The sequence below is a fragment of the Lissotriton vulgaris genome, chromosome 1_1 (genome assembly GCF_964263255.1).
Source record: "Lissotriton vulgaris chromosome 1_1, aLisVul1.2, whole genome shotgun sequence".
NCBI lineage: Eukaryota > Metazoa > Chordata > Amphibia > Caudata > Salamandridae > Lissotriton > Lissotriton vulgaris.
In genome coordinates this window covers 105,357,512-105,369,621 of record NC_141685.1, presented here as the reverse complement: position 1 = coordinate 105,369,621, position 12,110 = coordinate 105,357,512, and the positions used below count along the sequence as shown (strand labels likewise).

General features: G+C 41.8%; 1 protein-coding gene across 1 annotated transcript; it reads right to left on the bottom strand.

Moving 5' to 3' along the window:
• Positions 1 to 7,863: 7,863 nt before the first annotated feature.
• On the bottom strand, positions 7,864 to 10,835 carry LOC147737617 (uncharacterized). The gene is made up of 4 exons (XM_086938411.1): positions 9,852 to 10,835; positions 9,094 to 9,683; positions 8,573 to 8,946; positions 7,864 to 7,921 (listed from the first exon to the last, which is right to left on the bottom strand). Exons 1-4 carry the CDS (start codon positions 10,288 to 10,290, stop codon positions 7,864 to 7,866), a joined length of 1,461 nt encoding a protein of 486 aa, XP_086794537.1. The 5' UTR covers positions 10,291 to 10,835.
• Positions 10,836 to 12,110: the final 1,275 nt, after the last annotated feature.

Sequence of the window (12,110 nt, the reverse complement as noted above, 5' to 3'; positions counted from 1 at the left end):
GGAGCACACAAAGTGCTCAGGAGTACAGGCAGGCACAGGAGCAGCGCACAGGCAGGTCAGGAGGCGTTCACAGAGGCAGATGGCGGCGGAGCTGCAGCGGGAGGGGAGCGACCTACCAGAGGGTCAAGGGCAGCTGCGTGACTTGGAAGCCGATTACTTCCCAATATTTCTCAATTATTTCTCAATACATCCCTTGTTTGTGATTACCTTACAGTGCTCACATTATCATCCGCACTAGAACAGATGGGAGCTTGGGGTGTCTGCTCATAGAAGCTCATTTACATACAAAGAGGGGTGCTGTCTGTTTACAAAGCACAAATTGTTTATGTTAAATGCCTACACAGCACAGGGTAAAGTGACTCAGGTACCAGTGCAAGTGTTGTATGACAGGAGCGGGCAGTCTTAGTTGTTGAGACCTGAATGTCTGACGCATGCATCTTTAAATACTTCAACTGTTTGAGAGAGGGTGGCAGACTCAAATTCTGGGGACACAGCTACCAACAGCTCCCCTCATAGTCTTTACTTTTTGCATCCACAGCAAGTGCTGATTCCACCTAAGACAGTAAGCTTTTCAGCTCAGTGGTCGGCTTCCCGGAGTCAGCCTGCCTTGTTCTTCCCATACTTCTTTCAGCAAAGGTAAATGTGTCTTCTACTAAAGTGTCCGTAGCTCGCTTTTGGTAATATGACTTGTGCAGTACGGCCTCGTTTGATGGTAAAGCAAAACAGTTCGAAGTCACAAATTTCAAAGAAAAAAGGGACAAGAACTTCAAGATTCTAACCAAGTTTAGATAAAGAAGAATATTTAATAATTATTCTGAAGCAAAATCAAAAGAATAATTGTGATTTAGGGATTATTATTTAGCAAAAACAACTGCCCCAAAGGAAATAAAGGATACAGTTAGTCATGTATTCTAAACCAAAAACAAATGCAAAAAAAATGTAAATTAAAATGCTGATCCACTGATGCAGTGTTGAAGCCACATATTTATTTTATTTTATTTATTTATTTTAAAAACTTTTATAGCGCGCTCTATTACCACGGGGTATCCTGGCGCGGTGAGTAGTTTAACCTCTTGAGTGATAGATCAGGAGCAAGTCTGTTATAGTGGGGCGTTAAAAAGGTGGGTCTTAAGATCTTTCTTGAAAACAGTAATGGTTGGAGAGGCTCTAAGGTATAGGGGGAGGGCATTCCAAGCGTAAGCTGCCTTAACTGAAATAGATTGGCCTCCCAGTCGAGCATATCTATATTTGGGAACAACCAATTGGCATTGGTTGGCCGATCGCAGGGCACGATTGGGAATATAGAATGAGAATCGTTTCTGCAAATACATCGGTCCCTGACCATGAGCTGCTCTAAATGCCAACACAAGAATTTTAAACAGAATTCGGTGTGGTACCGGGAGCCAATGCAGGCTACGTAAGTGGCTCCGCACGCTCGTCCTCCTGGGGAGCGAGAAAAGCAGACGTACTGCAGCATTTTGTATCACCTGAAGGCGATGAATCATATACCCCGGCAGGCCGCTAAATAAGGCGTTAGCATAATCGAGCCGAGACAAAATCAGGGCTCGAAGAACAGTTTCCTTAGCAGCCCTGGGGAGGAGAGGGAAAAATCTTCTCAGGGTTTGCAAGGTACCAAAGCAGATGCCAGTCAGTTTTTTTACATGATCCGAAAACTTCAGGTCCTGGCCGAACCAAACCCCCAAGTTCTTAGCTGGGCCTCCCATCGCACTAGGGCAGGGTAGGTCTGAGGGCCAAATCTGGTCCTTGAAGTTGACAGGGAAGGTGCCAAAAAACAGAACCTCAGACTTGTCTTCGTTGCACTTAAGCTGGACTTGTGCAAGCCACCGAAAGACTTCCGACAAACAGAGCTGGATTGCTGATGGATCCAACACACCCTTAGGCCAGGTGAAAAGTAGCTGTGTGTCGTCAGCATAGGCCATTATTTTGGCTCCCAGCTGTTCCGCCAGGTAGAGTAGGGGGGTCATATAAACGTTAAACAATAAAGGGCTCAACGTAGACCCCTGCGGAACTCCAGTTGTCAGTCTCTTTGGGGCCGAAGAGTGAGGGGGCATCCAAACCTGCTGAGTTCTATCGCTCAAAAACGATGAAAGCCAGTGGAGGACCAGCCCTGAAATGCCAACGGCTCCCAGTCTTGCAATAAGCAAGGCATGGGGCACCGTATCGAAGGCAGCAGAGAGGTCCAATAAAATCAGGACCGCTCTGCCGCCCCCGTCCAAGCACTCCCGAACTGCCTCTGAAACCTCAACCAGTGCCGTTTCAGTACTGTAGGCCGCCCTGAACCCAGACTGAGCAGGATGTAGGGCGTGAGAGGACTCGATGAAGCTATCCAGCTGTTTGAAAGCCACCTTCTCACACACCTTCGCCAGAGCTGGCAGCAGTGAGATAGGCCAATAGCTCGATGGTATTGATGGATCTAGACCAGCCTTTTTTAGCAGCGGGAGCAGTTTTGCCTCCTTCCAGCTTCTCGGGATCGAGGCAGTGGAAAGGGAGAGGTTGACGATCTGAGTCACCTCTTGAGCAATGGTATCTACTATCCCTCCCAGAACCCTGGCAGGACAAGGGTCCGAGGGAGATCCGGACTTTAAAGCCACCAGGATTTGCCGTATGTCAGATTACGATGCCGGCCGGAAGGCAGCAAACTGAGCCTCTAGACATCGACTATCAGATAATGAAAAGACAGATGAGGTCGCAAAGGACTTTTGAGCCACTTCCAGGTCCAGTTGGATTTTTTTAATTTTGTCCGTAAAGTAACAGGACAGTTCTTCACACCATGGTGCAATGAAATATGAAATAGTATTTGTCCTCGCTAGCCATGCTCAAGGGAGAAAGGTAAGTCTAGTCTCCGGTAATGATTAACACTGGAATTTGATGCAAGGGTTTGGAATGAACCAATCACAGAAGGTGACGAGGCGCACAGAAGTGGCTTGGAGTACAAAATTCTCAGAGTAGAGTTGGGTTATCAAGTCAAACCAAAATCTACGGCCATCAAAATGTCTGAAACTTCAGGCAGTTGTAACAGGTGTGAAGTCTTCAGAGCTTCCAGGTTATGGATATGGTCCAAGGTTGATGATCCAAACCAACTCAAAGAACCAGCCAAACAAACGCATCGGACGAGTGCTTTGGTGTTCGCGCAGGATCATCTCATTCGCTCTAATAATAACCCAAGTGCTGCGTCCACTTTAGAGTTACCACAAAAATGAAACACCCAGGTTGAGTTGGACACCTCGAAGGCTATTCACAAAGGTACCTTACTCCTGTGAGTAATCTATACATGCAAGGATGCTCGTAGAGTAACGTTGCTAGTTTTAGCTATTCACCATTACGAGCATAAAGTTATTCAAAAATGTGGACTTGCACATCTGCACACGCTTAAACAGAGGTGGAGTAAAATGTACAAATGTAACTTACTAGAGCAAAAGTGGAGCAATAGAGAGTGCAGCACCACGCATGGCCAACCACTGGTAATGCAACACCCTGCCTTAGAAAATAAGGGAGACAGAGACTTAACAAGCATTGACAAATCAAATAGGTTGCAGCAGAGCTATAAACGTTGTCACTGTGAATGTCTTTTAGCTAAGGATTTTTCACTGAGTCCTGTTTTGAAGATGTGTGTTGCAAACATGGTATGAAAACATCTTTACTCTGGGTGGTATTTATCACACTTGAAACATTCTGACTCAGTAAAGTGGTATTTTATTTGGTGCAATAAATATATCACCAATTACAAACCACATGCAGTAAGGGACTGAAATGTATAAGAAACACCATGTGATGTCACTTTCTGCGATGTCACTTGGTCAAAGGTTATGTGAGGTCACTGACTCAAAGACCATGTAATGTTCACTTCCTATGATGCTTTGCTCAAAGATCTGCTGGTGTGGCTTCCTTCGTTCAAGCTGCTCTGAAACGCTGATATTCATGTCATATGAAATGTTCTGTAGGAGGCTCGTTGACCCTAAATAGCTGATTTACGATGATTGATAGAATGGTAGCAATGGGATTCCTGGTTGGCTGAGGTACGCACCCAGGCCAGGCAGGAACCACCGCTCTCTACAGGGCAAGCTAGATACACACTAAAAGATAACCTGTGCTCAACCTCTGATAGCTTTGCACAGAGCAGTCAGGCATATCTAAAGATGTGTCCACAATTGTCTTCACTGGGAACCAAACACCCCATTGTAGCGCTTGACTCTCACAGGTTAGCTGGGAGGAGCAGTCCAAGGCCTTCTCAAGGGAGGTGGTGTGGGCTAGTAATCACCAATCACTGGCACGCAATGACAACACCCAATAACTGATTGTCCAGTCAGTACCTTCTCTTTAGAAAAAGCAGAAGTAAATTCATTTAAAACACACTTCTAAAAACTACAAAATATTTTACAAATATGTACATTGTCAGATGGAACATACATAGATGACATTGTGTAATCATTGGGGACCCCTTGGAGGGTCACCCAAGCATCTCATATTCGTTCAATCATTTGTTTTGTGATAAACACATACCTTTTGCAAAAATCATTACCATTACTGTGATAACCAATAAAACATTTGCAATCATTATGGTAACCCCAGTAAGATTTTTTCAGTAATTAACCTTGTGTTTGTGTATTCTTTCATGGGTTTGATATCAAAGCTGCAATGGTAAAAACAACCCGTAGAGGCCATCACACTGAAAAAGCATTGAATTGCAACCATACAGTCAGTCCCTAGAGGGCATAGGATCAACATCACATTTGTGGATTTCCAGGCCTTCCAGGTCTGATTAAATGCCTTTAAATTACCATGCATCTGTCCCCTAGGGGTTGAAACACTACCGGCTGTAGAGTAAAAGCTACAGCCGTGGGAGAGCTCAAAAAGACACGAAAATCCAGGGGAGGTGATCGTTTTGCAGTCCCCACTAAGAGTGAGGACTCTGACAGTACCTTTAAAAGAAAGGCTGTATTGTGTTGACTTTTTGGTGGTGGTCCCGTCATCCTGGGACCACCACAAGCAGAGATATGGGCCAAAAAGTGTTCAAACAGAAAGGCCCCGAAGGCATTATGTGGCTATTTTCTGAGAAAGCAGTAAATACGGTAGCAGGGGCTCTCTCGCTGTGCTAGGGAGACCTGCGCAAGTTTTGTTACTTTGTGTTCCTTCATTTTTTAAGCGGCCTCGTGTTGCGCTTCGTTTAGGGTAAAGCAGTCAGCAGATGAGACAGCATCTGACAATTGATCTCAGTCTTCAGTTTTCATGTGCGTTGTGAGGCGCAAATGCACTGTATGGCGTGGCAGTGGGGGGGCGTAGAACGGTGTAAGGGATGAGAGAGACAAATGCAGAACATAGGGCGGAGCCATTGTATAGAGAACGGTCAGCAGATGTGACCGCGTCTGACTTTTGATTTTGGGCTTCAGTTTTCATGCACATTGTGAGGCACAAACGCGCTATATGGTGGTGGCGGTGGGGGGGTGCAGGTAACGTGAATGGGGCGGAACACAGGGCGGAACCATTGTGTATGATAGCAGTCAGCAGATGAGACAGCATCTGACATTTGATTTTGGTGTTTGAATGGACAGCAAATATTATGAGATGAGAACAAGAATTTCATCCCTGTTTTCAGCGGTGCCCCATAAACCATGAGCGCCCGTCTCAAGTGCTCTAAATTAAAGAAAAAAGTAGCACTGATAACAAATGCTAAAATGGCAGCTGGGGATGGATAGTAGTAATTGGTCTATGCTCTCGTAGGTAGAGACATGACGAATGTATGCCATGGACAAATGGGGATAAATAATATTAGATCGATGGTGGAGCCAGCAAATGGTAAGTCTGTGAGTGGGCTGAAGCCTATAAAGGAGATAAACATGTCTCTTTGAGACAGCGCAAGTAGTGTCTAGCCGAGACCTAGAAATAGAACCTCATAAGAAATAAAGATACATTAAAATAATGTGTTTTGTCTTTTCAAAAAAAAAATTCAATTAATTCTATACAAAACTTTTTTAAAGGCTTTGTCCCATCTGAGGCAATTTAGTAATTTAGAGTACATAATAAGAAAATACAGGGATTTTACTTTCAGTGGGATTTTTTCAACAAATCTTTAAAAAAACATTTTAACATCTTTAAAATCAATTACATATTTAATTAAAATACAAGTTAAAGGTATTGAAGCATTTTGTTCTACATTTAAAGTATATCAAATTAATTTACAATAATATTTAACTTAAAAAGCTTTATTTTTTTAAGTTTAAAAAACATTCTAAATATTCCATATATTTTTACACAGGGAGATTTCCACCCTAGTTGAACATATTAAAGATTATATTTTTTCTTAAGATTGAATTAAAGGTTTCCCACCTGAAGTAACATCTTGTTTATGTATTAATAATTATTAAATGTGCTGAACACATGTAATTTGACTTTACTAATAATGAATGTTATACTAGTGTTTAAATTTAAAAAATGTATTACAACATTAAAAATAATGAAATGTTTTCTTTTAAATATTTTTTGCCATTAAATGACATTTATTTAGATTTTTTTTAACTAGTTTTAAATATTTAATTTAGCATTATTTCCTATAGGGTTTTATTTTATGTCCCTACCACCATTATTATTTATGGGAGTTTGCTGCAGTTCCAGTGGATGGCCATGTGTGATGTTGGACTTAATCCCCCTCTGAGCACAAGTACATTTACGATTGTTTTAGGTACATTATGACTTAGTGACTTTAGAGTTGTAGTTTATAAACAGAAATGGGCTTACTCTTTAGTGGGTGAGTGCCTGTCTTTTCCCTAAACCCCTCCCTAACTCGTCCTTAGTTCTGCCTTCACCCCTCCCCTTTATTTATAAGCATTCCCCATTTTACAGCCACTCCCTCTGTCCCGTCCACATTTACTACTAAAAACTATACTAACGTGTGGGGAAACTGTGAAGTCGGGGCAGACAACTACACACAGAAAAAGATAGGAGAAGCAGAACAACTGCACGTAATTTGTGAGAAGCATTTTGTAGTTCTTTAGTAGTACTAAAAATGTACAACTCAGATTATCTGTGAGACTCTCTTGGGTATGTCTGATGTGATTTTAAAGCTCGTGAAACTGTCCTCAGCAGATGGGAAGTAGGTTCCATTTGTAACATAAATGGACCTGGAAAGAGGTCACTAAAGTGGATCTTTGTAATACGAAGCTGTGTCCTATTGGAACAGAAGTCATTAGGACTTTTTAGGGTAGTGACAGGAATGGTTAGCATATGGTTGGTCTTGTCTTTAGTGGCACAGAGACACAGAGACTGGAGAATGAAGTGGTGGGATGTTGCTGAGAATAATGACCAGTCCTTCCATCTCATTTAGTTTTTTTCAATAATCAGTCACAAATTGCACAGGCATGAACAGACGTTGGTCCCATAGAGTCCTACGACAAAGGGACTTCTACCGCAGGCACCTGCTGAGGCTCATTAAGGCTGGAAATAGTTTGAGGTTACTTGGATTCCAGATCCTTGGAGGCGTGGCCTCAAAGTTCAGGATCGAATGGACCTTGTGGGTCAGAGCCATGGCTTATTAACACTCAGGAAGCAAAATACACGGAATGGAATGAGGCCACAAATAGGCACTAAGGAATGAGGTTAATTCACAAATTTCTATCCCATCTCATTGTGCGCTTTTCTCAGTAAACAGTTTGTTGGACGATAAATTTATTGATGTCTTTGTGGCTGCTTCATGTGAAGGTTTTGCAATGCTGAAAGCTTCTCCTCAGAGCACCTTTTACTCTCCCACCTTGTCTCTCTCATGTAGAGAGGTTGCTTTTATGACTGAAGTTTTTGTCACACTGAGAGCACTGATACATTTTTTTCTCCTGTGGATTTTCTCATGTTGAATCAAACTGACTCTCCAGCAGATGCTTCTCTGGCATTTAGACCAATGACAAGGTTTTGTTCAGTGAGACCAGATTTCTGACTGAAGCTTTTCCATCATTCAGAGCACTGATAAGGTCTTTGCCTAGAGTGAGTCCTTTCATGTCTAGTGAGATTTTTTTTCAAAGTGAACCTTTTCTGGCATTTAGAGCATTGATTCGGTTTTAGCCCAGTGTGAGTTTCCTTATGTTGAATGAGACCAGATTTCCGACTGAAGCTTTTTAAGCATTCAGAGCACTGATACGGTTTTAGTCCAGTGTGAGTTTTCTCATGACGAGCGAGACCAGATTTCTCACTGAAGCTTTTCAAGCATTCAGAGCATTGATATGGTTTTAGTCCAGTGTGAGTTTTCTCATGTTGAATGAGACCAGATTTCTGACTGAAGCTTTTCAAGCATTCAGAGCACTGATACGGTTTTAGTCCAGTGTGAGTTCTTTCATGACAAGTGAGACCAGATTTATGACTGAAGCTTTCCCTGCATTCAGAGCACTAAAAAGGTTTTTGCCCCGTGTGGGTCCTTTCATGTAAAGTAAGGCTGAATTTCCGGCTGAAGCTTTTCCAGCATTCAGAACACTGATAATGTTTTTGCCCAGTGTGAGTTACCGCATGTCGTGAGAGAGTAGATTTCCGGCTGAAGCTTTTACAGCATTCAGAGCACTGATAATGTTTTTGCCCAGTGTGAGTTACTGCATGTTGTAAGAGAGTAGATTTCTGGCTGAAGATTTTCCAGCATTCAGAACACTGATACGGTTTAAGCCCAGTATGAGTTCTCTCGTGTTGAATGAGATTGGCCTTACAACTGAAGCTTTGTTGGCACTCTGAGCACTTATATGGTTTTAGTCCAGTGTGAGTTTTCTCATGTTGAATGTGACCAGATTTGTGACTGAAGCTTTTCAAGCATTCAGAGCACTGATACGGTTTTAGTCCAGTGTGAGTTCTCTCATGACAAGCGAGACCAGATTTCTCACTGAAGCTTTTCAAGCATTCAGAGCACTGAAAAGGTTTTTGCCCCGTGTGGGTCCTTTGATGTACAGTAAGGCTGAATTTCTGGCTGAAGCTTTTACAGCATTCAGAGCAGTGATAATGTTTTTGCCCAGTGTGAGTTACCGCATGTCGTGAGAGAGTAGATTTCTGGCTGAAGCTTTTCCAGCATTCAGAGCACTGATAATGTTTTTGCCCAGTGTGAGTTACTGCATGTTGTAAGAGAGTAGATTTCTGGCTGAAGATTTTCCAGCATTCAGAACACTGATACGGTTTAAGCCCAGTATGAGTTCTCTCGTGTTGAATGAGATTGGCCTTACAACTGAAGCTTTGTTGGCACTCTGAGCACTTATATGGTTTTAGTCCAGTGTGAGTTTTCTCATGTTGAATGTGACCAGATTTGTGACTGAAGCTTTTCAAGCATTCAGAGCACTGATACGGTTTTAGTCCAGTGTGAGTTCTCTCATGACAAGCGAGACCAGATTTCTCACTGAAGCTTTTCAAGCATTCAGAGCACTGAAAAGGTTTTTGCCCCGTGTGGGTCCTTTGATGTACAGTAAGGCTGAATTTCTGGCTGAAGCTTTTACAGCATTCAGAGCAGTGATAATGTTTTTGCCCAGTGTGAGTTACCGCATGTCGTGAGAGAGTAGATTTCTGGCTGAAGCTTTTCCAGCATTCAGAGCACTGATACGGTTTTAGTCCAGTGTGAGTTCTTTCATGACAAGTGAGACCAGATTTATGACTGAAGCTTTTACAGCATTCAGAACACTGATACGGTTTGAGCCCAGTATGAGTTCTCTCGTGTTGAATGAGATTGGCCTTACAACTGAAGCTTTGTTGGCACTCTGAGCACTTATATGGTTTTAGTCCAGTGTGAGTTTTCTCATGTTGAATGAGACTAGATTTCTGACTGAAGCTTTTGAAGCATTCAGAGCACTGATACGGTTTTAGTCCAGTGTGAGTTCTTTCATGACAAGTGAGACCATATTTATGACTGAAGCTTTTCCTGCATTCCGAGCACTGAAAAGGTTTTTGCCCCGTGTGATTCCTTTCATGTAAAATAAGGCTGAATTTCTGACTGAAGCTTTTATAGCATTCAGAGCACTGATACGGTTTGAGTCCAGTATGAGTTCTCTCGTGTTGAATGAGATGGTCTTTCTGACTAAAGCACTTCAGGCACTTAGTGCACTGATAAGGTTTGTGCCCAGTGTGGATTCTCACATGTTGAATGAGATCGCTTTTCCGACTGAAGCCTTTCTGGCATTCAGGACACTGATACGGTTTTTGTCCAGTATGAGTTCTCTTGTGTTTAGTGAGGTGGGATTGATAACTAAAGTTGTTCTCACATTCATTGCTCTTATTCAAGTTATTTGTATCTCTAAGTTGGGTTTGTTCCTGGCTACATGCCATCTTAAGTCTGAATCTAATTCCGGAGTCTGTACTTGTTTATGTTAAAACTCAACATTAACTTCTAAACTACGCTGCTGAAGCTCTTCTTCACATTTGCATTCACCTAATTATAGCTTTTATTTGGAGATCAATGTTCTTATCTTTGAAGCCAGCCTATCTAACTTGTCTTATAAACTTTCACTGAGGGGCCCCTTATTTTTATTAAGATACCCCTCATGGATTCATTTTCTCCAAGTTATGCCCACAAGGATTCCCTCAAGTAGAATTAAGCTCATTCTGACTGCAGTTTATCGCATTTAATTTAGGAGTTTTAAAAGCACTGATAGGGCCTTTGAGGATTAGTACTTACAAGTGAGGTACATTTTTTATACAAGTAATGAACATGGATTAAAACATGTTAGGGAGGTTCTCAAATTATCAATAGCGTAACACTGGCCCTTTTTAAGCTTCCTATTCCGGTGAGGCCCAAAAAGGTACACCATTAACTTTGGAGGTCTGGCACACTTGGAAACAACATAGATCAACCCAAGAGACAGAGTTGGTGGTACAAATCTTTCTATATTGTAGATGTTAATCCAGTGTCTTTGCTGTAATGACATTTGAGAAGAAAATTTTCAGTTATTTTTTAAAATACAATGTTTTCTTTCCTCTGAATCACAGGAGACGGAGACATAAGCTTGCTCGTGTAAACTGAGGTTATTAGCCTTCCTGACACTTCTGTCACATCACATCACATCTACGGATACTGATTTGCTGGGAGAGGCTAAGGTCTCCAAGGCATTTCTCATAAACCATCAGGCAGAATTTGCAACACTGAATATTCCCAAGTGCTCTGTGTGAGGATCAGTTGTTGCCAATGTTCTTTGCTTGACCAACCGTGAAATGTTTCCTTTAAGTAAAAATATTCTTATATTTAGTAGCTGCCGTAGATTTTCAATTTACATGCAGGTACAGTTATTATTTCAGAGGCTATTCAATCCCAATAACTGACACTTGGTAAATGTTCCTGGTCATTGTACTTCAAGGTTTGACAACAAATAATGATTGTAAGAAAGTCGATAAATCACTTTCACATTCAGCAGTTTCTTCTGCACCAAATTCCTCACCATTCTTGGTGCATAGAACTAGTTTTTTCTTCAGAGATTTAGAGTGTTTCTACTTTCCTCAAAATAACCCTTTATAGAAATGTTTCCAACATTACAACATTTATTTTTCTTTTTGTTGCTTCAGTGACCTGTAAAAATAGAGTTAGAAATTATAAGTGAGTTGCACTCCAAGGGGGTAAAACAGTTCATGGATACTGCATAGACAGGGAACTTGGGACCACTGAGACTCAATGTCGTGAGAGCAAAAGTAGTGAATACTGTAGAAAGAAACACAAGTTACACATGTATCATGACACAAATTCTCAGAAGCATCCAACACCAACAATTTACTCTTCCTGTGATGATGACTGGCATCACAGTAAGGTATTTGTACCTCCTTTAATGAATTATCAGATGTTGTGTACTCCCCTGCCCATTTAAAGGACTCTGCTATTCCTTATTTCAGGCATCCATGAAGGGACATTTCATTGAACAAAGGAATCTGCCTTGTTGTAATCACTGCTTTAAATGCCACTGGCGGAGCGTGATTATTTTATTAAGAGTGTTTTGGTCACTCAATTCCTTACCCTTGGGTGTGATACTGATGCATAATACATACTTAAGAAACATGACTAACAGTGTGCCTCGTGAAACACGTGAGAGTTTGAAACTGCATCGTAAAAGCATACAGAAGGGTCACAAACTGGTTTGAGATTAAGTCATTCATGACAGAGA

What these genes read in the sequence shown, in the direction of transcription:
- LOC147737617 (XM_086938411.1), bottom strand. Translation starts at nt 10,290, where the DNA reads ATGGCATGTAGCCAGGAACAAACCCAACTTAGAGATACAAATAACTTG. An exon ending in TAAATATGGTCTCACTTGTC is followed by an intron (nt 9,684 to 9,851) that starts ATGAAAGAACTC and finishes ATCTCATTCAAC; the next exon opens with ACGAGAGAACTCATACTGGG. An exon ending in CATGCAGTAACTCACACTGG is followed by an intron (nt 7,922 to 8,572) that starts GCAAAAACATTA and finishes TGGTCTCACTGA; the next exon opens with ACAAAACCTTGTCATTGGTC.